Source organism: Typopeltis vanoorti, chromosome 23 (genome assembly GCF_054136105.1).
Source record: "Typopeltis vanoorti isolate ZY-2024b chromosome 23, IOZ_Tvanoo_1.0, whole genome shotgun sequence".
Lineage (NCBI taxonomy): Eukaryota > Metazoa > Arthropoda > Arachnida > Uropygi > Thelyphonidae > Typopeltis > Typopeltis vanoorti.
This window is the reverse complement of record NC_143571.1, coordinates 69,232,288-69,260,200: the sequence shown is the minus strand read 5'-3', so window position 1 is coordinate 69,260,200 and position 27,913 is coordinate 69,232,288. Positions and strand designations below refer to the sequence as shown.

At 35.6% G+C, this 27,913-nt stretch overlaps 1 protein-coding gene across 1 annotated transcript in view; it reads right to left on the bottom strand.

The window, feature by feature from the left end:
* The window catches only part of LOC150093937 (uncharacterized), a 209,264-nt gene that overhangs the window by 166,465 nt on the left and 14,886 nt on the right, over window positions 1-27,913 (bottom strand). The window contains exons 4-5 of the mRNA XM_090412924.1: window positions 19,975-20,233; window positions 4,901-4,948 (exon numbers count right to left, since the gene is read on the bottom strand). Coding sequence (XP_090269050.1) covers window positions 4,901-4,948; window positions 19,975-20,233 — 307 coding nt within the window. The remainder of the gene's footprint in view (window positions 1-4,900; window positions 4,949-19,974; window positions 20,234-27,913) is intronic.

Here is a 27,913-nt window from a genome sequence, read left to right as displayed (position 1 = left end):
TGATGATTCGTGCCCGCCATCAAAATAAGGATATTACGACTGCTGCCCAATGCTCCCTGAATACAGTAAAAACAATCAGGCATGAACTAGAGACTTGCAATGGTGACTACGAGGATGTAGCAAGAAGAAAGATCCCTAGCAGACGATCTGATTGCGTTCGTACAGCAGAATTCCTCGCAAATCTGCAGGAACAGGTGTTGAAGAACCCTGGCATTGGAATTCGGGCTTTGTTCGTGGAGTTGCTAACTGTAGTCAAGCCCTGGATAACAAGGGTAGCCAATGGTAGGCCGTATGTATGGCAGCAGGATTCGGCCCCTTGCCACACCTCTGGGAAAAGTCAAAAATGGTTGTCTGAAAATTTCTACGACTTCACCAGTCCAAATGTTTGGCCTCCAAACTCCCCAGACCTTAACCCCATGGATTATTTTGTATGGGGCGCAGTTGAAAAAGACACCAATCGCACTTCCAGTAATACAAAAGCCCAGTTAATGGATAAAATTAAAACAGTTTTTGCGGCCCTTCCCAGGGAGACTGTAGCATCAGCTTGTTCGAGGTTCCGAAGCAGAATTGAAGCTGTGATCGATGCTAATGGTGGTTATTTTGAGTAAATCTTGTTGATAGTATTGTAATTAACTCTGCCTGTAATGTTTTTTTGTCAATTCATTAAATTTAATAGATACAAAGAAGATTTTCTTTTTGCTTACGAAACTGTCAAATTTATCCCGAACACCCTGTAAATGTTTCAGGCAAAATAAAATAAAGTGCATATTTTAATCGTCATCACTGTCTTCAAAACAAACATTTTGTAGATGTTCTTTATTTACAAGTGGCCGGACGTCGTCATCACTTGAAATCTCTTGGAGATCATTTGTATAATTCTCGTGGCATACTTCGGCTGCTTTACTTATCAAGTCAGTAAATGAAACCTTACTTACCACTATGCTGAAAATATTTATTAAGTTCATAATATGGAGCTACTGTAACATGATCAGGCTATCAAAAAATGTTCATACCGCATCGTCCGTCGCGCGGGATACCAAGGGACGCATTCGGGTTTTAGGCAGAGGGACCTGTTCGAAAAATATGTTACAGTCTCCCTTAGACACCACTCCTCAGCACTCTGCTAGAGGAAACTTCATCAATGGGCCTGCTACCAGTTTGGGGAGGTGTTTAGGGGCAGCGCAAAGAAATGGTTCTGCAAAAGGACAGAAATGGGAACGACAATGGCACCAGACTATGGCTTTAGGCAACTGGAACATCTTCTCTCTGACAGGGAAGGAGTTGGAACTGGTTGAGGAAGCCGAGCGCTAACGGCTAGACTTAGTCGGACTTTCTTCAACCAAGAGGAGAGGCTTTGGAACTGTCGACCTGGATAAGGAATGGAAGCTCTACTACTCTGGTGTGAGCCCGACAATGTCTGCTCAGGCGGGTGTGGGGATACTCACAAGCCCCCAGCTGTCAGACTGTGTTGCTGTGTGGATCCCATTGGGGGGTATGTGTGTTAAAGCTTCAGATGAAAAACCATGATTTGGCTGTGGTGCAAGCCTATGCACCTAATCTGGAGTCAGAATACTCTGCCTTCCTAGAGGAAGTGGATGCTGCTTTTGACAGGGTGGCAGACATGGAATCAGTCCTGCTAATGGGTGACTTCAATGCGCATGTTGGAACAGATGACCAGACATGGAGGGGTGTGGTTGGGAGGAACGGTGCCCCTGACCTTAATACGAATGGGTTGAAATTATTGGACTTCTGCTGTACTAACAGCTTGTCCATAATGAATACCTTCTTCCAGGACCGAGAAGTCCATAAGTATATCTGGTACAGGGATACACTAGAACAAAGGTCTCTGATTGACTTCTTTATAGTCCCAGCAGACCTATTTTCCTCAGTGTTGGACGTTCGCGTGAGAAGAGGGGCAGAATTGTCAACTGACCACCACCTTGTTGTGTGCACTCTACGGCTTCAGAAACCAGATGCTACCATCAACGCTGGTAGGCCTAAGCAGCTATACTGCGTGAAATGGGAGACATTGGAAAATGAGGCTGTGAGGAAGAATTTTGCAGATGACATTTCCTCCAGGTTCAAAGAGATTCCCAAGCATACTGCAGATGTTGAGGAGGAATGGAAGCTGTTCAGAACAGCTGTCACTGCCTCTGCACTCTCATGGTGTGGCAGAAAGCGGCTCGGCGTGGCAACAGGCAGTGAGAAAATGACACCTTGGTGGAACCAAGAAGTCCGAAAAACTGTCCGGGCAAAAAAGGGGTCCTACCTAACATGGCTTAGAGTCAGGTCACCTGAGATGCGTTTGCAGTATGCTGAGGCACGAAAAGTTGCTGCTAAGGCAGTAAAGACAGCAAAGCAGAAGGCTTGGGAATCCTTTGGAGAAAGATTAGACTCATCCTATGCAAATGCAGACAAAGTATTCTGGCAGACCATCCACCGCCTTTGAGGGAGGAAATCATGCACAGCAAGGGCAATTAAGGCCTCTGATGGTGCACTTTTAATAACCGAGAAGGATATCCTCCACAGATGGAGGGAATACTTTGAGAGCCTTCTTAACCCGGGTGGCCCAGCAGTTGTGGGCATCCAAGAGGTGCAGATCGGGGCAATGACTAGTCTCACAGCAGAAGAGGTCCATTTAGTAATAAAATTGCTAAAATCGGGCAAGGCTGCTGGCGATGATGAAATTCGGCCCGAAATGCTAAAAGCCTTAAATCGAGATGGTGTTCTCTGGCTGACTCGAGTGTGTCAGGCTGCTTGGATATCTGGGTGAGCACCAAAGCAATGGCAGACAGGCATAATAATACCAGTCTTTAAGAAGGGAGACCAGAAGGATTGCAGTAACTATCGTGGCATCTCTCTGCTCAGCCTGCCTGGGAAAGTGTATGCTAAGTGCTTAGAAAGACGGTGCAGGAGCATAGTTGAGTCAAAGTTCCAGGAAGAACAATGTGGCTTTCGTCCTGATAGAAGCACAACTGACCAAATCTTCACTTTAAAGCAAGTCTTTGAGAAATCTTGGGAATATGCCAAGAATGTCTACACGTTTTGTAGACTTGGAGAAGGCATATGACTGGGTTCCTCGGGATAAGCTTTGGCAAGTAGTACAGGAGTATGGAGTGGATGGTCAACTATTAGCTGCCATCAAGTCCTTGTATGAATGCCCAGAGTTTTGTGTCAGGGTAAACAGCACAAAGTCTGAACCTTTCACAGTCTCCGTTGGCCTCCGCCAAGGGTGTGTTCTGTCACCCCTCCTTTTCATAATATTTATGGACTGGATTGATAGGCACAGCCGAGGCAGTGAGTGTGTCAGAATTGGAAAATGTAGCATTGGATGTCTGCTTTTTGCAGATGACCTAGTTCTGCTTAGCTCTTCCACAGATGACCTCCAGCGGACCCTGGATAGGTTTGTAACTGTTTGTGCAGATGCCGGAATGAAGATCAGTGTGGCCAAAACTGAAACGTTTGTGGTCTCAAGACAACCATCCCATTGCACTCTAAATGTAAATGGAGTCCCAATTAGACAGGTGGAGAAGTGCCACTACATTAACTATACCTACTGTATTAGTCTTGATGAAATAATATATATAAAATAATACTCTTTTCTAAACTAATGATTTCAAAACTCTCAGTACAGTAATATTAAAAAGAAATATATACATACATATATATAAACATATAAACACACCACAGTAAGTTCTCGACTTATGCAGTTAATTCATTACAAAGGTTTCTGCATCATTTGAAAATCCGCATAAGCCAAATGGTACTTAAATACAATGCATTTTTGATAAATATTTGATTCTAAGGATCGTTAAAGCTAAATAGGTTCTGCTTATGAAAAGAATACTGACTTAAGAATACTAACATCCTATCGATCACATAAATATAAACGCATATGTAATTGTAAGAAAACTAATATAAAAAGTATTACATATTCATTATGAAATGTAATATTGTATTGAAGCCTTTTTTAAATCCCCGTTAATCAGTTTGCAGCATGCATTTGTATCTTGGGTTTTCTCATGTATAACCATAAAACTTATTGCCATTGGTTGTTGAATGTCTTAAATTAAAATCGCCAATAATTTTTCAGTTCTTCTATTAATATGCCCATTTTCTTAGAAGTGGTCATTTTTCATGTGATGCATAATGAGAACTTTTTCCTTTGCAATAATTCTATTAGGCAATACAGTCATTCATTTCATAAGCATGCATGATGGTTACTTTTTTCATATCGTTTAATAATTTCTACTTTTAGTCCATAGTTAAAATACTCCTGTTCTTAATTGTGAATTGAATACATGTATTCTCATCACTTTCACATTTCTCAGATTTAAGGTTTATAATTTGTTTACAGTAAATATCTACCTAGGTTCACTAAAAAAGACACAACCTATGCTCAATGCACTTAAAACAAGCATACTGGTGATGACATTATCAGCTTTTAACAGATATCTATTATATTAAAATGGAAGATATTATGGATCCACTCATATTTTAGAGTCAAATGTAGAAAGAAAATGAAAGTTTTGAACCACAGAGCTTATGAGAATATAATGTCACAGTTATCTTGTGCATTTTAAATAGTGCAAACTAAGGTAACTCCAATGTCAAAGGTTAAATTCTCCTAAGTTTTTGTTAAGCTTTGAGAAACTTTTTAAAAATTCTTTTTCGATTTGACTATAAAATATAGCTAAATCCATAATATCCTTCATTTTAATATAATATCTTACCTATTCCAAACTGAAGCTTTCGCCTCTGTTTTAGCCATTTATTATGTTCACAAAGTTGATAGTCTTAACATGAAGTACAGCAATCATGTATATCTACAAATCAGAGTAACTCAAATCTCTGTACGTCGAGGACTTACTGTATACACATCCAAACCCACACAACTTACATGCATGCCTGTTTAATCAGGTTGGGTCCACCAAACTTCTTTTTATCTCTATAAGAAAAGGGAGAAAATCAAACTATATTAATAAAAAAATGAATGTAAAAACAGTCTTAAAAATTAAACATTTTTATTTATTTTCTTGGATGCACACACACATAAAACCAAAAAATTAAGGTGAGTGGGCTTATTTGTAACCAACTTTTCTTGCATACTCATGCAATGTCACCTTGAGAAGTGACATATTGTTGTGCCTCCTCAGTATGCGTGCATACACATTCCCGCATTAGCAAACAAATTAATCCAAACAAGATTAATTTTCATCAAATTTTTGGTTTTGGTTTTAGTTCACTATTTCGGTTGAGTGCTGCATGTTTTATTGTCTCTAAGATGTTTATGAATAGTTTTATGCATTTTTAATAGTGTAAACAAGTTGGCATTTGTAGCATTTTATTCATTTTGTGTAGCCATAAAATGGATACATCTTCAAGAAAGCGTTCAAAAATATGTATTCTTTCTCACCACATATCCATGACTCAAAGACAAATAGACAATTAGGGTGATGTCAATACGATTTTAAAGAGATTTATGGAGACAGGTACCTTTTCTCCTTACAGAAAAGGAAAAATGTGAGCGAAAAAGGAAAACTATACTTACTAGTTAAGAAAAGCAAAATGAATCCAAGATTGTCTGCTATAAACTTATATAGAGACTTGACAGCTAGTGGGATTAATGTTTCAGCTAGTGGGATTATTGTTGGAAGCAGGGAGGACTGTCCTCAGACCAGAAAAAAAAAAAAAAAAAACTGTTGATGAAAGCTATGCAGAAAAAGAGGCTACAGTGGACAAAAGTGTACAAAGATTGAGCAATTGAGAAATGGAAGGTCGTATTCTCAGATGAGAGCCGTTTCTTTGTCCAAGGAGAGCTAGTACCCTATGTTCACAAATCAGTAACTGAGAAGACTTCTCCTGAACACCTTCAACAAGTTCCTAAAACACCCAGCTGAAAATATGTTCTGGGGATGTTTTACACATGACAGTCCAGGATCATTTGTACCTGTTGACAGTATGATGAAAAGTGACCAATACATAAAAATATTGGAGAAAAGAGTGGTCCCACAGATCCAGAAAGACAAAGAACTCATCTATCAACAGGATCTCGCTCCATGCCACACTTCAAAAAAAGTGAAAGAGTTCCTCAAAAATCATAGCATCCAATTGCTTCAGTGGCCAGGTAACTCTCCTGACATTAACCCAACAGAAAATTTGTGGGCCATAATGAAATAGAGACTTGGAAAATCAAACTGTGATACAAAGGATAACTTAATACAATTCATTATAAAAGTATGGTTTTGAGATGCAGAAATAAGAAAAATGTGTTCTATGTTGGTAGAGTCCATGTCTTAGTGAATTAATGAACTTATCAGAAACAGAACACGTATAAATTATTAGGTAAAGTTTGAGTTTAATTTTTATACTTATTTGCTTGCAAATTAAAATTTTTCTCTAAAATGTGAATGTTCAGATTAATTTTTTTGCAACTGTATATATATATATATTATTCAAAAAACTTTAATGACTGTTACCGAGAGATAAAAAGATGACATGGTATATTTAAAAAGATACTATTAGTTAACAAGTTTCGTTGAATAGATCAACATCTTCAGGTATCGCAATCAAAGAAATATATAAAGAATTACAGAGACTTAAAATTGTAATAACAGAACAAGTACAAAAAGACAGCAATGTGTTTGAAAACAAAATGCGAGCTTGAGTGCGAAACAAACATACTATGGACAGACTGCTAAATCTATCCTTCTACATTTGGAAGAACACCGTAGAGATATCTCCTATAACAGGACTAGAGCCAGTGCTCTCTCTAGCCACGTTCTCTTTTCAGTTAACTCAGAAGAAGGCCGTCAACACATTGTGAACTGGACTCAAACTTCTAACATCCATGTGTGCTATGATGAACTCGAAAGAAAGACTGTCAAATCTAGAGAAATTTTTCTAGATTCTTCTCATATCAACAGCAGCCTAAGTTTCAATCTCTGTGATGCACACGTTGCCTCTGTTCAGTATTGGTGCACTCGCAACAGCGCATAGTATATGTTTGTTTGGAACTCAAGCTCGCATTTTGTTTTCAAACACGCTACTGTCTTTTTGTACTTGTTCTGTTATTACAATTTTAAGTCTCTGTAATTCTTTATATATTTCTTTGATTGTGATACCTGAAGATGTTGATCTATTCAACGAAACTTGTTAACTAGTAGTATCTTTTCAAATATACCACGTCATCTTTTTATCTCTCGGTAACAGTCATTAAAGTTTTTTGAATAATATTCCAACCGAGTAAAAATGAATTCTGAAAAAAAAAAAAAATATATATATATATATATATATATATATATATTGAACCCATATACAAGAGGTATAAAAACACCACGTGTGGGATATAGGTGGCGGTTGTGAAAGAAGTTACTGACATTGTTTTAGATAGGTTGGAAGTTGCAGAGGAACATTTCATGAGGAAGGCTATGTAAATGAAATAGAAGAGGAAAAGAGGCAGGTTCGGAGTTTTGCACTGAAAAAGGGATATTGGACAGCTGCTTCTCTTGTATAAATAGACCTACAGAAATTGAAGAAATGATGTTTGTCAGTTCAGTGGAGCAGTGCCCATGGAAGTATCTGTATAAAGGCAAAAAGCTAAAACAAAGCAACTGTGAAAGAGAGGCTGAAGTGAGTCAGTGAGGGTTCATCTATGAGCTTAAATGTTCCTCTCTGGACAATCAAGAATTTTAGGTACTAGGTGCACCACTCAAAACATGAATGAATGAAAGGTACACTAAGGATAGACAAACATGGAATTTGTATAGTTAGTAACTGGATGAGTGAAAAGTAGCAGCTAGGCTTTTAGAGGCTGTGAAAACTATTCATGTGATATGTTTATAGAAGGAGAGGCTAGAAGTAAACATCAATTCAAGGACAGCAACATGGACTGATGTTTTGCTAACACCTGAAAGTAATAACCAAGTTCTCCTTATTCCATTGAAAAATAGTATGGAGATTGGTATTTAAGACACTAGTTGCAGATGACGTAGAAGCTTGGAGTGTACTGCCTGCAAAGGAGTGGATAAAATTACTTGTCACTGAAAGCAAGTAAATTCTATAGAGGGAAAAGAAAGTATATGATAGAACAGAGCACTCCTGCATTGTATACCAAAGTTTGAAGAGAGGAATCCATCCACTATGACATACAGTGAATGACTGGAAAGAGAGCTGATTATCCCATTATGGAGTGTGACTGGTAGACCAAAAGAAGGTAATTTACTGGACAAGCATCAATGTCAGATATGATCAAAAACTCTGAAAATGTTAAGAGCCTTTCTCTGTACCTTTCTATGACACATGTCCAGTTGTGAGTGATGGAGGCTGAGAATTCAGTTTTCTAGACATGATACCCATACAGAGAATGAGCGGTCTCCTTACCATAACATGACTTCAACAATGCCTCCTGCTTACAACTACTCCCCTCCAGGATAGACTAGAAGTACTAGGTGCATCATGATAAAGGAAGCTTTCTGACTCATTACTAAAAGGTTTTTGGTCCAGTGTACTATCCTGCAGTACACTGTACACTCAAAATGGAAAAGTTTCCTTGAGGGGAGAAACTCTGTTGTCCAAGTAGGATGAGGGATGCTTTATTGTCCAAAACTATATAACCTGCTTATTCACAGCCCCACCCAATGAAAATGAGTATCTGAGAACAAGGTGTTGTGTAAACTGTACTGCTCTGTTCATGTAGTGAATTGAATAATCTTTTTCTGCAACACTGATATCTATAAAAATACATTTTCAATCTGAGCTGATCACTGAGATATTCAGGGTTCACAAGCTTCTTTTCTTGTGGAATTTTCTGGATTATGCAGCACTGAAACTTGAAATACTTCAACAGGTCTTGAGAATGAATTGTAGACAAACAATGTGTCTTTTACACTGTTTATCACTGCAGTGCTTCTTATAGGTACCCAAAGTTCCAAATAAAGCTCAACATTTTCTCTTTATATTGGCCACACCCTTTTAAACATGAGCATAACTTCTTTTGCACCAGCCTGGTTGGTCGAGTGGTTAGTGTATCTGCTCTCCAGCCAAGAGGCTGCAGGTTCAGGACAGGAGTCGTTCACTTTGATACTTATGATTTCATGATGTATTAGTCTGGACATAAAAGACCTTTGAAGAAATGGAGCAGCATTCATAGTAAAAGAGAATATAGAAAATACATTTTGGGTTACAACCCAGTGTCTGACAGAATAATCCAACTCAAATTAAGGCATAATCCAGTGAATGTTACACTGATACAGATATATACACCCACTACAGATCCAAGGGAAGATGAGGCTGAAGAATTTTACGGTGGGTTGCAACAATATACAGTATTAATAAAACAGATTTTCTGTTGATATTAGGTGACTGGAATGGAAAACTCTGAGAAAAAGAAGAACGATGGATCACTGGAAAATTTGAATTAGGACTGATGAATAAAGCAGGAGAAAGTATGTTGGAGTTTTGTGTCAATAACAGTTTCTTTTTTGCAAACACTTATTTTCAACATAAAAGAAGAGTGTACACATGGACTTCAAATAATGGTGAATATAGAAATCAGATAGATTTTACTGTTGCCAGCAGAAGGTGGAGAAATGCTATCAAAGCAGCAAAGACACTACCTGGTGCAGACTGTGGAACAGATCATTAATTATTGATAGCTGAAGTAAAATTAAAGGATAAGAAGAAATACCAACAGTACCAAATAAAATAAAAGTACCAAATTTGATTTAAATAATATAAATGAAGCATTTAGAGTAGAAGTCGGAAAGAAAAGTCTGTAGAGGACAGGAAGAGAATTAGAACTGGGAGAAGAAACAAAATGCACAGTAATAGAAAAAACAAAGACTCTTAAGTAAAGCAACAACAAAGGAAGATTGTAAATGGCTGCCAAAAGAAGATATTCAAATAGCAGAAGAAAGTTCAGAAGAAAAGAAAGGCTTAGACAACTGAGTGAGGATTTCCAGAGACATTGGTAAGAAAGGAAAATGAAAAAAGGGACCTGTTTAGAAAGATAAATGAAGTAACAGGGAAGTTTACCCTAGATTAGGAGTTGTAAAAAGCAATTCGGGGTGCTTAAGGGTCAAAGCTGTATAACTGAGAGGAGACCTCCACATAGCCTTTAAAGGAATGCGGAGAACCGACCAGGGATTCTGACCTAATGTCCAATCCTCACCTTCTCGTGGTGCACCCTGTTGGGTATCTTAGCAGAAGAAAGTTCAGAAGAAAAGAAAGGCTTAGACAACTGAGTGAGGATTTCCAGAGACATTGGTAAGAAAGGAAAATGAAAAAAGGGACCTGTTTAGAAAGATAAATGAAGTAACAGGGAAGTTTACCCTAGATTATGAGTTGTAAAAAGCAATTCGGGGTGCTTAAGGGTCAAAGCTGTATAACTGAGAGGAGACCTCCACATAGCCTTTAAAGGAATGCGGAGAACCGACCAGGGCTTCTGACCTAATGTCCAATCCTCACCTTCTCGTGGTGCACCCTGTTGGGTATCTACTTGGATACTGAACGGACGAGGATGGGCTGGCAATTTGGGATTTAGCCGACCAAATTGTATTCTTATTGGTTAAACCAAAATATAGAATGATGGTACAACATGACAAAATTTCATGCCGGCTGGGGCGTCGCCCGGTTATACAAGGCCCCCGTTGTTTTCACCAGGGAACCAGGGCGAACAGCGAAAAGTCAGCTACTGGAACAAATCTGAAAATAAACCCCAACTCAACATCACCAGAGTTAAAGATCGGTACTATCAACGTAAGAAGCCTGAATGGCAAAGAAATGGAGCTAGCTGAGGAATTAGATAAGTACCAGATCGACATAATAGGGGTGACTGCAACAAAAAAGACCAAAACTGGTGAGATCTTTCTGAGCAATAAATACAAAATGTTATATTCAGGCAATGACAATCAAGGAAAAGAAGGAGTAGCCATAGTATTCAACACAAAATACGAGGCTAATCTTCTTGAATGGCAGTCAGTCTCAAGTAGAGTAATGTGGGCAAATATGAGAATGGGGAACTGGACAATGAGACTTATTTGTGCCTATGGTCCCACAGAAGGTTCTACTAAGGTAGAAGTGGAGGAATTTTTTGAGGCTTTAGAAAAAGCAACTGACACAATGAAAAATGAAAAGTTGGTCCTTGTTGGGGATCTAAATAGCAGAGTAGGAAATGATTGTGAGACATACAAAAATATTTTGTGAAAATTTGGAGAAAAGAGCAAAGCTAATAATAATGGCAAATATCAGTTGGATTTCTGCTCAGGACATGGACTGGTTATTACTAACACCATGTTCCAACATAAAAATGTGCACAAATTCACATGGAGAGAAGAGGCAAGGAATAAGAAAAGTCTCATTGACTATGTCATTGTTGAGAGTGATGTTTTCTCCCTGGTGCAGGACACTAGAGTGTACAGAGGATTTGAAATTGGAAGTGATCACTATTTAGTCTTGAGCAGGATAAAATTGAATTTCATATTGAAAAGAATAACATGTAAGAAAGTTTTAAAGCGAATAAAAGTTGAGCAGCTCTCAGATGTGAACTGTAGACTAAAATACACAAAGATTATTGAAGAAAAAATGAAAGAGTTTGAGAACAGGAATCAAACCTTGGAGATTCAGTGGCAAACTCTGAAGAAAACATTGATTGATTCTGCCAGAGAGGCATGTGGTGAGGTTATCTGTAAGGATAAAAAAATCAGAACTCCCTGGTGGACACAGGAAGTTAAATAGGCAGTGAAGGAAAAGAAGAAAGCATACCAAAAGTTCCTGTCAAATAAGTCAGCTTGTGCTCTTAGAGAATATAGAGACAAATGCAAGAATGCTAAACACTGTGTAAAACTAGCTAAACAAAAGTCATGGGAGGACTTTGGCAAGAATATAGAAAATAAATATCAAGAAGGTGGCAAAATATTCTGGAGGTTGTTGAAGCTTAAGAATGGAGGAAAGAGTGCTGTAAAAGGAATTAGAGATGATAAAGGTGACATGAAAACGGAAGAAAAAGATATCCTTGAAGTATGGAGTAATTACTTTGAAAGGCTGCTAAATGAAACAAGCAGTGATGACAGCACAGTGGTAAAAAACACTGACCAGGCATGCAGTCAGGAATACATATCCATACTAGAAGTGGAAAAAGCCGTCAAAGGCTTGAAATGTGGAAAGGCAGCAGGAGTAGATGATATTCGACCAGAAATGCTGAAGTATGGTGGTATAAGAGTCTTGCAGTGGCTGCACTGCATAGTTCAGAAAGCCTGGACAGAGGGACAAATTCCCGATGATTGGAGTAGAGCTCTCATAGTACCCATATATAAAAAGGGAAATAACACTGCATGTGAAAATTACAGAGGTATTTCCCTACTGAGTGTTCCTGGCAAGATCTATGCAAGTATACTTGAGAAACGATTGAGAAGAATTGTGGAAGAAAAGCTTGGTGAAGAACAAGCTGGATTCAGGCCAAATAGAGGCTGTCAGGATCAGATCTTCACTGTACGACAAATAGTCGAGAAAGCATAGGAATATAACAAAGATCTGTATTTAAGTTTTGTCGATCTGGAAAAGGCATATCACAAGGTGCCAAGAGAGAAGCTATTCAATACGCTGCAGTTATATGGTGTCAACGGGGCATTATATCAAGCAATACTTAGTCTTTATTTGAGTTGTGAGTCAGCAGTTAGAATTGAAGGAAGTACAGGAAGATGGTTTAATGTTAAATCTGGTGTGAGACAAGGATGTACATTATCCCCTCTGTTATTCATTATCTATATGGATCACATTATGAAGGAAAGTGGTATTAAACCTGATATCAAAATTGGAGATGTTAATGTCAGCTCTTTGCTTTACGCAGATGATGTTATACTTCTAAATAAATCTGCTACGTCTGCAAGATTCTCTGACTAAATTGAATAGCTGTTGTAATAGATATGGTATGAAGGTCAGCAATAAAAAGACAAAGACAATGAAAATAGGCAGAATCATTGAAAATTTCAACTGTGTTGTGAATGGAGAACCTGTGGAACAAGTAAAACATTTCAGCTATTTAGGCACGATTTTTACTGAAGATGGTAAATTAAATATAGAAATAGACAACAGAATCAGCAAAGCTGGTATGGTGGGAAGTCAATTGAATAAATTCATATGGAATAAGAGAGAAATCAGTCGGAACACTAAATTAGCTGTGTACAAGACAGTCTTCAAACCAGTTTTAACTTATGGATCTGAGAGCTGGGTCAGAAGTAAAACACTTGACCAAAGACTAGAGACCACGGATATGAGAGTCCTGAGAAAGATTATAAGCATGAACAGATGGCATCAATGGCAATATCATATTAATAACGAGGATATTAGGAAAGAACTTGACATTGTCAGCATCCAGGAATGCGTTAGCAGAGCTAATCTCAGGTGGTATGGTCACTTAAACAGAATGGGCGAGGAAAGATTAGCAAAACAAGTGTTCTCTGCCAGGTTGGCAGCAAAACGACCCAGAGGAAGACCAAGATATAGGTGGATTGATACGGTACAAAATGCTTTAGATGATAGAAATATAAGATCTGATAATGTTGGAGTCTTGACAAGTAACAGACTGATTTGGAGGAAAATTGTAGATAGGAAATTAAAAATGATGTAATTTTTTTCATGTAGTACTATCATATCCTGTACACCCCTTGAGGGTACATGGCAGGAATTTGATGATGATGATGATGATGATGAAAAAGCAATTCAGGAAAAAGTTTGATAGAAGAAGCAGTGAAAAAAAAAGATGGGAAGATTATGTATTATGATATTGAGGAACCCATAATAATGAGAAGCAAAGTGATATCAGCAATAGAACAGCTGTCAAAAGGAAAAGCTCTTGGAGCTGATGGAATGTAAGTGGAATTTAATGAGAACAGCTGGTGATAAAGTAGTGAATATATTAACTGAAATTTGTCAACAGATTTGGAAGAAAATATATTGGCCTAGAGAATGGAAAACATTAACATTCATTCCAATTCCAAAAAAAATCAAATCCTAGAGATTGTGAGAATTATAAAACCATCACTTTAATTTCAAAGACAAGTAAATTTATGCTGAAAATGATCCAACAGAATCTGGAGCCATATGTGAATAGAGAAATGCCACAAGAACAGGTAGGCTTTAGGAGAGGTACAGGAAATAGAGACCAGTTAGCAAACACGAGATAGATTATGGAAAGGATAAGAGAATTTCAGAAGGAAATATTCGTGTTTTATTGATGATAAGAAAGATTTTGATTGTATGAATCACAACAGACTGTGAATTGTAATACCTGCACATCTAGTTCATTTGTTAAGAGAGCTGTATGACAATCAAAAAGCTCAGTGAAAAACAGCCTTTGGAGAAACAGTGTTCGGGGGGGGATTCATTATAAATATTTTAATATTTATAGCGAATTTATTAAAAATGGCAAACTTAGACAAATAATGAGAAGTTTACCCAGCTGGAATTAAGATTAGTGGCAGAAAAATAAATAATTTAAGCATGTAATATGACCCTCATATTAGAAACCAGGAAGATCTGGATTGGTTAAGAGGGAAAGCAACAAAGCCAGGCTTAAATTAAACATCAGGAAAACAGAAATTATGGCTTCTGGCAATTTAGATGAATTTATGACAGACATATAAAATAGAGATCATTGAGAGTTTATGATTTACTGGAGTCCAGAATAAGAAATTATGGTAAATGTGAAAAAGGATAGTCACAGGTTTTTTAAAAAAAAAAAAAATGTTAAATCTGTCAAAAATTATGAAAGATAGAGGTGTGGGTAAAGCTAGAAATGTCAAAGCAATGATATTTCCAGTAGCGATGTCATCATTATCATGCTTGTCAAGGATTTAGGCCTGGACTAGCTGGTTCCAGCCTTAGAAGTCATTGTTGAATCTCTTGAGAGGACTTCCTGGTTTTCTTTTTCCTAGTGGTTTGTAATTAAAAGCTTGTTTTGGTAATCTTTCTGTTTTCATTCTTTCAACATGTTCCATCCATTTATGCTTATATATTTTAACTTTTTTCTATTACTCATTCCTGGTTTAATTCTTTCATAATTTCTTCATTTCTTTTGTGATCGAATAGAGTATACTTTGCGGTTTTTTTTCATAAACTTCATTTCAGCTGTTATTAATTTTTGTTTGTCTTTTTTGTTTTATTGTCCAGATTTCACTTCCATACAATAGGACTGGTAGAGCTAATGCATTGCACACTTTTAGTCTGGTTTGTTTTTGTGTACTAGGTTAGGTTTAAATATAGAGTTAATTACACCTGTTATTTTTAAATATTTTGCAATTTTTACGTTTATATCTTTTTCATTTTCGTATGTGCTATTACTATTTTAGTTCTTAATGGATCAGGTCCTTGAAATGCCATAGTTTTTTATTTTTCTGTTAATATTATCATTCCATAATCTTTGGCTATCTCATTTAAATTTCAAATATCTTTCTGTAAGTTATCTTCATAATTTGTAATTATTATTTGGTCATCGGCAAAAAGAAGAGTGTTTAAGTTCGCAGTAGGAGAAAGTTTAATATCTTGATGGAAATTTTTATTTCATTTTATTATTATTTCATTTAGATAAATATTAAAAAGAGTTGCTAAAAGGAGACATCCCTGTTGGACTCCTTGGTTTATCTCTCTCGTACATGATAGTTCATAATTTAATCTTATTTATATTTGATTATTTTCATATATACTTATGATATCAGTTAGAATATTATTTGCTATTTGTCTTTCTTTTAATATGTTAAATAAAATGCTTCTTTTAACTTTGTCAAATGCTTTTCTCAAAGTCAAGTCGTGCAGTAACAGTAAAGTATTGATGTATGGATGTGAAAGCTGGATTATTAAGAAGAAAGTGAAATGATTTGTTTGAATTATAGGCATGGAGGTGATTATTAAGAATCCAATTAGCTGCAAGAATGACTAATAAGGAGGGTTTTAGACAAAAGTATAAAAACAGAATGCTCCTTGGTGGTAACAATCGCTAAACAGAAGTTAATGTACTTTGCACATATTATGTGAGTATGAATCACTGGAACAGGCAATTATGTTGGGGAAGACTGAGGACATGAAAAGGAAAGAAAGACTACAAAAGAGTTGGATGGAAAATGTAAAGGAACTTACCAACTTAAACTTATAAATGATGAAAGAAAAGACAAGAGGCTGAGAGGGATGGAGAGCCTTTGTTCACAAGATCGTAAGTTGAAAACAACTGGATGGCATACAACAACAAGCCAACATGTTACAATTACATCTGACAAACTGTTTCGTATTGTTGATTAATCCACTCAATAGCATTACACAATCAAACAGTTTTATATTTATTAATGAATTTAATTAACAGATTAAAACAAACAAGTAAAACTGTTTAATATATTTTAATATATAAATAATATAATACAGTAGATTCTGGTTAATTGTTCCACCAGTCAATCAGGGCAGCCATTTTATTTGGGACACATTGCCATTTACTTTGACTAGCCACATGGAGTATTGGAAAAATTATGTAATTTTTTTTTCAAAAATTTAGTGTCAATGACATCTGCAATTTTAACAAAACAGGGCTATTTTATATAGCTACAAATCCAATGCTACATTGGATTTGTAGCTATATTAATAAGCTCTGTTTATATTATAACCGCATCATAAAAGCACACCCCTACTCAATATCACCAGAGTTAAAGATTGGTACTATCAACATAAGAAGCTTGAATGGCAAAGAAATGGAGCTAGCTGAGGAATTAGATAAGTACCAGATCGACATAATAGGGGTGACTGAAACAAAAAAGACAAACATTAGAGAGATCTTTCTGAGCAATAAATACAAAATGTTATATTCAGGAAATGAAATCAAAGAAAAGATGGAGTAGCCATAGTATTCAACACAAAATACGAGGCGAATCTTCTTGAATGGCAGGCAGCTTCAAGTAGAGTGATGTCGGCTAATATCAGCATGGGGAATTGGATAATGAGACCTATTTGTGCCTATGATCCCACAGAAGGTTCTCCTAAGGTATAAGTGGGAAAATTTTTTGATGCTTTAGAAAAAGCAACTGACACAATGAAAAAGGAAAAGTTGGTCCTTGTTGGGAATCTAAATAGCAGAGTAGGAAATGATTGCCAGACATACAAAAATATTTTGGGAAAATTTGGAGAAAAGAGCAAAGCTAATAATAATGGCAAATATTGTTGGATATCTGCTCAGGACATGGACTGGTTATTACCAACACCATGTTTCAACATAAAAATGTGCATAAATTCACATGGTGAGAAGAAGCAAGGAATAAGAAAAGTCTCATTGACTACGTTATTGTTGATAGTGATGTTTTGTCTCTGGTGCAGGACACCAGAGTGCACAGAGGAGTTGAAATTGGAAGTTATCACTATTTAGTCTCGAGCAGGATAAAATTGAATTTCGTATTGAAAAGAATAACATGTAAGAAAGTTTTAAAGCGAATAAAAGTTGAACATCTCGGAGATGTGAACTGTACACTAAAATACACAAAGATTATTGAAGAAAAAATGAAAGAGTTTGAGAACAGGAACCAAACTTTGTGGAAGAGAAGCTTGGTGAGGAACAAGCTGGAATAAGGCCAAATAGAGGCTGTCAGGATCAGATATTCACTTTATGACAAATAGTTGAAAAGTCATGGGAATATAACAAAGATCTGTATTTAAGTTTTGTAGATCTGGAAAAAGCATATGACAATGTGCCAAGAGAGAAGCTATTCAAAACGCTACAGTTGTATGGTGTCCCTGGATCATTATATCAAGCAATACTTAGTCTTTATTTGAGTTGTAAGTCAGCAGTTAGAATTGAAGGAAATACAGGAATATGGTTTAATATTAAATCTAGTGTCAGACAAGGATGTACATTATCACCTCTGTTATTCATTATCTATATGGATTCATAATTACATTATGAAGGAAAGTGGTATTAAATCTGATATCAAAATTGGAGATGTTAATGTCAGCCCCTTGCTTTATGCAGATGATGTTATACTTCTAAATAAATCCACTACAAGTCTGCAAGATTCCCTGACTAAATTGAATAACTGTTGTGATAGATATGGTATGAAGGTCAGCAATAACAAGACAAAGAGAATGAAAATAGGCAGAAGCAATGAAAATATCAGCTGCATTGTGAATGGAGAACCTATAGAACAAGTAAAACATTTCAGCTACTTAGGCACGATTTTTAGTGAAGATGGTAAATTAAATATGGAAATAGACAACAGAATCAACAAAGCTGGTATGGTAGGAAGTCAAATGAATAAATTTATATGAAATAAGAGAGAAATTAGTCAAAACACTAAATTAGCTGTATATAAGACAGTGTTCAAACCAATTTTAACTTATGGATCTGATGGCTGGGTAAGAAGTAAAACACTTGACCAAAAACTAGAGACTACAGATATGAGAGTACTGAGAAAGATTAGGGGCATGAACAGAAGACATCAATTGCAATATCATATTAAAAACGAGGATATTAGGAAAGAACTTGATATTGTCAGCATCTAGGAATGTGTTAGCAGAGCTAATCTCAGGTGGTATGGTCACTTAAACAGAATGGGCGAGGAAAGATTAGCAAAACAAGTGTTCTCTGCCAGGTTGGCAGGATCCAGAGGAAGGCCAAGATATAGGTGGATTGATATGGTAAAAAGTGCCTTCGAAGATAGATATATAAATATAAGATCTGACAATGTTGTAGCTTTGACAGATAACAGATTCATTTGGCAGAAAATTGTAGGTAGGAAGTTAGTAATGATGTAAATTTTTCATGTAGTACTATCATATCCTCTACACCCTTTGAGGGTAAATGTCAGGAATTTGATGATGATGATGAAGAATTGGCTTATGAGGCTGGGACATGAAATTATAATGGAAATCAAGATAAATTTCATTTGATCTTAAGAACTGTTAAGTTAGTGCAAAAGTTAATCTTTCACATGAAATGCAGCTTATGACTGCATTTCTTGTAAAAGATTAATTGATTAAAAGATTGTAGAAGATTAAAAAGATTTTGAAGAATAAGCATCAATACTATTCAAAACCATGTGCTCACTATGGTTTTAAACATTCAATTATGGATATGCCAGATATTGCGAATAGTGAAAATGACGTCCCATCAGAAGACTAACACCAGAAGAGTTTGCATCTACTGATCATAGTCTCAATACTATAATGAAAATGAAGATTTTGAGCAGGAAATTGTAGCAAAACATCAGAGGACTTTAGAACAAGAAAGTGATGAGGATGATACTCCCAAGCTTGAACGAGTAATTATTTCAAGACACTAGAAAATGTATTACAGGATTATGAGTATTTCATGCAGGAAGGCAATCTGATGTCTGCACTATGCTGATACCTGCACTGATTTTGCTTAACTGCAGTCAATCAATAATAAAAATAAAAAAAATGAAAAAAAAAACCGACAGGTTATAATCAATTCCAACAATGTTGTTAACTTCAAGAGCTAAAAACTTATGCAAATGAAGTTTAAAACTTATGTAAATGAAGTTATTTTTATGGCAAATATTTTACTTTAATTAAAGCCAATTGTTATCTATAATTCAGTAATAGAAAATAAACTAAAAGCTTGTCTGAACTAGTATTTTGTTTTATGTTTGGAAAAATTATGCTATTCCTGATGTGGTCCAATTAACTACACTCCACTGTGTATAAAATATTTTGTGATAAAAAATATATTATTAAATTACATCTTTCCTGAATGAAAGACAACAGCTATTCCCATATCTGTAATGTTTTAAGCTGCAGAACAGTGAAGACCAGATTGGTCTAGTTAGCTAATGAAGACCTGAACTTAATATACGTGGACATTAACTTAATATATTAATATCAAATAAAAGTAAATTCAGCCACATTGTGAAATGGGAATAATTTTTTTTGTTGTCAGCACTAACAAAATTCATGTAATTAAGATACAGTACAAAAATAATTACTTACAAACAGTATATGCATTTTCCACAATCTTCAGCTAAACATCCTTCGCATTCTTTACAGCGCACCTTTCTTACCCTTACTTTGGGAATTTTAACGGCTGCTCTCCTTCTTGCTGGTTTGGTATGCAGTAAACTAGGTGCTTTTTTGCCAGTTACTTGGATAACAGGTGTTACTTCTTTTCCTTCTTTGACATCCTTTCCATCCTTTCCTGTAGCCCGTTTAATAAGTTCATCAAGCGGAAGATCATCAGAATCAGGACTACCTACAAAAAAGAAGAAAAATAATAATAAAAATGTATGTTTTAATATCAACTAACTGTAAACCAAAACACAATGGAATTCATAATAAAAGCTGAAAGTATGCTATATTTCTTATATAACAGAGTGACTATCATTGTAGTTTCAAAATATATCCTGCAAATATCGGAAAATGTATCCATCCCTTCCCCTTTTTCTTACATGTGGTGCAGGTGACAGTCTCATGAGTATGCTGAACAAATTACAGCACACTAAACATTCCATATTCAACAATGCAATAAAATCATTCCCTAAGCCAACCATATAGTATATGGGATTAAACCCAATGTCACACAACAGGAAGCTTCCCAATCAGTTAGTGAATAATCCCTGTCATTTACCAAGGTCATGCTTGGAGGGAGTATGAATACAGAGAAGCGCAGAGTAAACTTGAAGCCATACAATGGACCAGACACTCAGTGTTTCTTGCTTCCCACCCAGTTATTACTTCACTGGGCAGGAAGCAAGAAACTGGAAGGAGTGACAGTTGTTCAGTGGTACTATGGCCCAAATGAGAATGCATCCTCTGAAGAAAAAGAAAATTTTTACTGTCTACTTGATAACACATTGATAATGCATGGTAAAGAGACACAAACCTCTAACTGGTGACTTCAACAACACTAGAGTTGGTACAAATAATGAGGGACTGGAGAACATAATGAGTAAGACTAGCTTGGGGGGTGAGGGGAGAGTAATTGGTGAATTACCAGTGAAAGTGTGCAGTAAATATAACTTAATAGTAGGTGGCACAATCTTCAAGCATAAGAGAATAGAAAGTAATCTAGGTGTCACCAGATGGCAAAACACAGAATCAAATAGATCACACTGCCATCAACCAAAACTGAACAAAATAAAAGTGTTCATATTGGCTCTGATCATCATCATCTGACAACTGAATCTATGCAGATACATATTCAAAAATCACTACGAAAAAATAGTTAAGAGACACAAATTTAATACTGCTGAATCACAAAATGTTGAAATCGGTAACAAGTTTAAAATAAAGTTAAGGAGGGGGGGAATATATATATATATATAAATAGCAATTTTGATGGAGAAGAGAATATGAGGAATGTGATGGAGAGGCTAGATGGAAAAAAGTCCTTAATGATACAGTACATAAACAAAGAAGAATTGTTAACCATGAAAATGTAGAGATTAGTGTAGAAAAAGAAAAAAAAAAAAGAAAAGAAAAAGCTGAAATTATGAGCAAGAAATACTCTCCAAAGAGGAAAATGAGCTTAAAGATAACATATATTTTAAATAAAAAAGTTAAGAGAAGAACTAGAAAAGATAAATGGCAATGGTATGAAGAACTGCCAGAGGACACAACAAACTGCTGACAAGTATAATAGTAGATTATATAGTATTATAAGACAGAATAAGCTGTGGAAAAAATGTCCCAGTGACAGATCTAAATGGAAAAATTCTAACATTAACAGAACAACAACTGGAAAGGTGAAGACAATAAAAAAATTAAATAAATAATAATAATAATACATAAAACAAGGAGAATGCAAATTAAAAATTGATAACAGATCACCATCTAAATTAGAGATTAAAAAAAAAGGATATTAAAGAAATGAAAAATGAGAAAGCTACAGCACATAATGTTATCACAGCAGAAGTTCTAAAAACTGACATCACAACCATCACATATTGCTCTATCTGCTATTCCAATATATTTGGGAAAAAGACATTCCCTAATGATTGGAAAATATAGGGATAACAGTAAAATTACAAAGTAAGGAGATTTAAGAAACTGTGATAATTGGAGAAACAGGATATAAACCTGCTGTTATTAGAAAATTTTTTTGAAAATTATCCTTTCAAGAATCTTTAACATTGTAGATAAGGGGATGAGAAGAAAGCAGTCTAGTGTTAGGCCAAATAGATCAAGTATTGACCACATTAACACATTAAGAATAATAACTGAACAGATGAGTGAATTTAACTCTCCTTTACACTAGCTGTTTGGATATTATGAAAAACCCGTCGATTCCAACGGCAGAGATTGTGTGTAAAACGCACTTCAAAACAAAGGGACGATACATCATCATCATCAAATTCCTGACATTTACTCCCAAGGGGTGTACAGGATATGATAGTACTACATGAAAAATTTACATCACTACTAACTTCCTACCTACAATTTTCTGCCAAATTAATCTGTTACCTGTCAAAGCTACAACATTGTCAGATCTTATATTTATATATCTATCTTTGAAGGCACTTTTTACCATATCAATCCATCTATATCTTGGTCTTCCTCTGGGTCTTTTTCCTGCCAACCTGGCAGAGAACACTTGTTTGGCTAATCTTTCCTCGCCCATTCTGTTTAAGTGACCACAGCTCTGATAACACATTCCTGGATGCTGACAATGTCAAGTTCTTTCCTAATATCCTCGTTTTTAATATGATATTGCAACTGATGTCATCTGTTCATGCCCCTAATCTTTCTCAGGACTCTCATATCTGTGGTCTCTAGTTTTTGGTCAAGTGTTTTACTTCTGACCCAGCTATCAGATCCATAAGTTAAAATTGGTTTGAACACTGTCTTGTATACAGCTAATTAAGTGTTTTGACTAATTTCTCTCTTATTTCATATAAATTTATTCAGTTGACTTCCTACCATACCAGCTTTGTTGATTCTGTTGTCTATTTCCATATTTAATTTACCATCTTCACTAAAAATCGTGCCTAAGTAGCTGAAATGTTTTACTTGTTCTATAGGTTCTCCATTCACAATGCAGTTGATATTTTCAATGCTTCTGCCTATTTTCATTATCTTTGTCTTGTTATTGCTGACCTTCATACCATATCTATCACAACAGTTATTCAATTTAGTCAGGGAATCTTGCAGACTTGCAGCAGATTTATTTAGAAGTATAACATCATCTGCATAAAGCAAGGAGCTGACATTAACATCTCCAATTTTGATATCAGATTTAATACCACTTTCCTTCATAATGTAATCTATATAGATAATGAATAACAGAAGTGATAATGTACATCCTTGTCTGACACCAGATTTAACATTAAACCATCTCCCTGTATTTCCTTCAATTCTAACTGCTGACTTACAACTCAAATAAAGACTAAGTATTGTTTGATATAATGATCCACTGACACCATACAACTGTAGCATTTTGAATAGCTTCTCTCTTGGCACCTTGCATATGCTTTTTCCAGATCTACAAAACTTAAATACAGATTTTTGTTATATTCCCATGATTTTTCAACTATTTGTCATAAAGTGAATATCTGATCCTGGCAGCCTCTATTTGGCCTGAATCCAGCTTGTTCCTCACCAAGCTTCTCTTCCACAATCCTTCTCAACCGTTTTTCAAGTATACTGGCATAAATCTTGCTAAGAACATTCAGTAAAGAAATACCTGTGTAATTCTCACAATCAGTTTTATTTCCCTTTTAATATATGGGTACTATGAGAGCTCTACTCCAATCATTTGGAAATCATCCTTCTGTACAGGCCCTCTGAACTATGCAGTGTAGCCACTGTAAAACCTTTATACCTCCACACTTGAGCATTTCTGGTCTAATATTATCTACTCCAGCTGTCTTTCCACATTTCAGACTTTTCATGGCGTTTTTTACTTCAAGCATGGATATCTATTCCTAATTGCATGTCTGGCCAGTGTTTTTTTATCACTGTGCTGTCATCACTGCTAGTTTCATTTAGTAATTTTTCGAAATAATTACTCCATACTTCAAGGATATCTTTTTCTCCAATTTTCATATCACCTTTATCATCTCTAATTCCTTTTACAGCACTCTTTCCTCCATTTCTGAGCTTCTTCAAAAACCTCCAGAATATCTTGCCACCTTCTTGATATTTATTTACTATGTTCTTTCCAAGGTCTTTCCATGACTTTTGTTTAGCTAGTTTTACACAGTGTCTAGCTTTCTTACATTTGTCTCTGTATTCTGTAAGAGCACAATCTGACTTATTTGCCAGGAACTTTTGATATGCTTTCTTCTTTTCCTTCACTGCTTCTTTAACTTCCTGTGTCCACCAGGGAGTTCTGATTTTTCTATCCTTGCAGACAATCTCACCACATGCCTCTCTAGCAGAATCAATCAATGGTTTCTTCAGAGCTTGCCACTGAATCTCCAAGGTTTGATTCCTGTTCTCAAACTCATTCATTTTTTTTTGAATAATGTTTGTATATTTTAGTCTAAAGTTCACATCTGAGAGCTGCTCAACTTTTATTCATTTTAAAACTTTCTTACATGTTCTTCTTTTCAATATGAAATTCAATTTTATCCTGCTCAAGACTAAATGGTGATCACTTCCAATTTCAAATTCTCTGTACACTCTAGTGTCCTGCACCAAAGAGAAAACATCACTATCAACAGTAATATAGTCGATGAGACTTTTCCTATTCCTTGCCTCTTCTCTCCATGTGAATTTGTGCACATTTTTATGTTGGAACATGGTAATAACCAGTCCATGTCCTGAGCAGAAATCCAACAAGTATTTGCCATTGTTATTAGCTTTGCTCTTTTCTTCAAATTTTCCCAAAATATTTTTGTATATCTGACAATCATTTCCTACTCTGTGGTATGAAAGGATGATACAGAAGATAATAAACCTCATAAAAGAAGGATATAATAAATTCCGATAACAGATACTACATAATGGATATTTTTGACAACTTTTTCAAACTTCATCCGGAGTATGACAAGGATGTCTGCTATCTCCCTTATTATTTAGACAAGATCATGTTCTAGAACAGACAGATACGCACCAGAGGAATATCATGGAAAATAAATAAAACTGTAGATGATCTAGATTATGCAGATGATGCATTCTCTTGAGCACTGCACTTATTCGATGTGATCACTTTACCACATTGCTAAGATGATACAACTTTATAAGACAAAGATGTAACTCTTTGTCTTACATCAGTCCCAAATCTCTGGCATCACTGATTTTAGACATGCAGATAACCAAAATAAACTAACCAAAGTACAAGAATCATTGAAAATAAATATAAACAATATGAATAACAATGTACCAAGTACAACTGAAAAAACTGAAACTGTCAAATTTTAGATATCGTGACAATGGAGTTATCTGCACATGAAGGAGGGGCAGCTAGAGATGTTGACATAAGGATTCAAAAGGCAAGAAATGCAAATACTAAACTCAGTATCATAGAATTCGTTCTTTCTATAATATGTTCTTTCAAAACCCACGATTCGTCTCACGAAATATCACCCACGTCTCACAGCAGCCATAGAGAGTGTGCTTGTGAATATGCATGTTTCCAGCAGTCTCAACTTTATAGGAAGGCTTACTGATTTACTTTTCCTTATATTGTCCATTGCCTGTAGGTGTACTTTTGCTATCTGAGAATCTTTCAAAATTGTGCGTTAAGTTGCTCACTAGGTATGTCAATTTACTAACCTTTTCCAGCTCTTATCTGTTGACCTTTATTTGCTTTCCATCCTCTTCTGTCTAAATATCACTGCTTTTGTTTTATCGATGTTCATTATGAATTCATATCTCTTTCGTTCGTCACTTAATTTCAGCACTGTTCTTTTTAGTTCCTCTTCATATCTTCAATAATGACTATATCATCTGCAAATTATAATATTTTTGTGTACCTTGAATTGAAATCCCTTTTATATTATCCTTTGCATGATAAAAATGCTTGGAGATATTGGATCTGCTTGTCTCGTGCCTTAATGATGTAAATTTTTCATGTAGTACTATCATATCCTGTACACCCCTTGAGGGTACATGGCAGGAATTTGTTGATGATGATGTCTGGAAAAATCTTCCTATTTCTTCACAGTTTCTCACAGCAGCTTTTGCACTGCCATTGATGTTCTGCAACAGACATATCAGGATCCTGTCCACAAACCACATAAGATTTAAGTGCAGCTCATGCCACTTTCAGATCTATACTGTCAAATGCTTTCTGAAAGTCAACAAAACAGGTGTAACCAGGGCCGGCGCTATCATTTAGGCAAACTAGGCAACCGCCTAGAGTGCAAGCCATGAAGGGGCACAAAACTTCAAGCTATGCTTTATTCATACTTTACTAAAATATCAAAATTAAATAGTGATATATGATTTAGGTATCGATTCTTTTTCCTTATTCCTCAAACGGTCACACATCACACTATTTTACTATTTTTGTTCCTTACATAAATGATTTGAACTTACTGCTATTTAAAATTCAGTTAAGTTAAATATTTTAAAACGTCAACATTTTAAAATATTAAATTTCGGTTTTATAACTTTTTTTTGTAAATGAATTATAACAGAGAATTTTCAAATTAATTAAAAAAGAAAATAAAAAAAGCCCTATTAATTTAACCTGAAAGACAATTTTATTTTGTTTAATGTCAATTAGAAACATTTTAGTTTATGAATTAAGGGGTGCACTTGTAAACTTTGCCTAGGGCGCAAAATAACCTGGCACTGACAGTGGGTGTAACCATTTTCATTTTTATGTAGAGCTTTCTCAACAATTCATGTAAACAATAATATTTGGTGCACAGTACCTATCTCTTATAAATCCTGCTTGTACATCTTTCAGATTTTCTTCCATTAGTTTCATATTCTTTCCATTAATATCATTATAAGTATCACTTTTCCCACATGATTCGTTAGAGCAATTGTTCTGTAGTTTTTGTAGTCCATTTTGCTTCCTTTTTTTGTGAATGGGTGTTAGAATGATCTTGTTCATTCCTTTGGTGCTTTGAATTCAACCCATGCCAGGTTACACAACCGGTAGAGTTCATCTATGATTACCTTACCACCATGTTTCAGCATTTCTCCAGTGATCTCATCATTCCTAGGGCTTTAATAGTTTTTCAGATATTTTACTGCTTTTGCAACCTCTTCCCCCAGTATATATCTCTTTCTTCCTCTGTGCTTGGTGATGACAATTCCCTCAATTCATCAATTAATTTCTTTTGAAGCTCAACATCTCCCCATATCATATATAACTCTGAGCAGTATCTTGTCCATCTCTCCCCACGTCTTCTGTGTACATTGAGATTTTACCATTTTTATCTTTTATGATTCTCTGCCTCGGCCTCCATTTCTTGTCGATGTTTCTGATCATCTTATATACTTCTCTTATTCTGCATTCACCATAGTATTTATAAAAATCCTTGCACTGTTCCTCTAGCCATTTTGATTTATCTTCTCTAACTGCCTTCTTCATTTCACTGCATTTCATTCTATACTGTTCTTCCATTTCCATAGAGAGCTCTCTTCTAATCTTTAATGCTCTTTTTTTTTAATTATCTTAAAGATCTCATGTAAGATCCACCTCTTGAAATTTGAAATCAGCTCAAACTGCATTTAAAATTTTTGATATCATTAAGACAGTACACAAATGCTAATATTACTGTGTGAAAATGTGCTCACCTTACATGAACATGATATGCATATGCTAATTTTATTAGCACGTGTTCTACAGGACACGTGCTAATAAAATAATCTATCTGTAATGGTCTCAATGCAAAATTCATAACCTCGTACTTAGCAACACTGAACTGATATGCCCATAAAATTCTATTTATTAAAATCAGCCTGCAAGAATTCTATATCACAAATATCCTGTGTAACCCTTTCCAAAATTGCATCATCATCATAGGCAAGC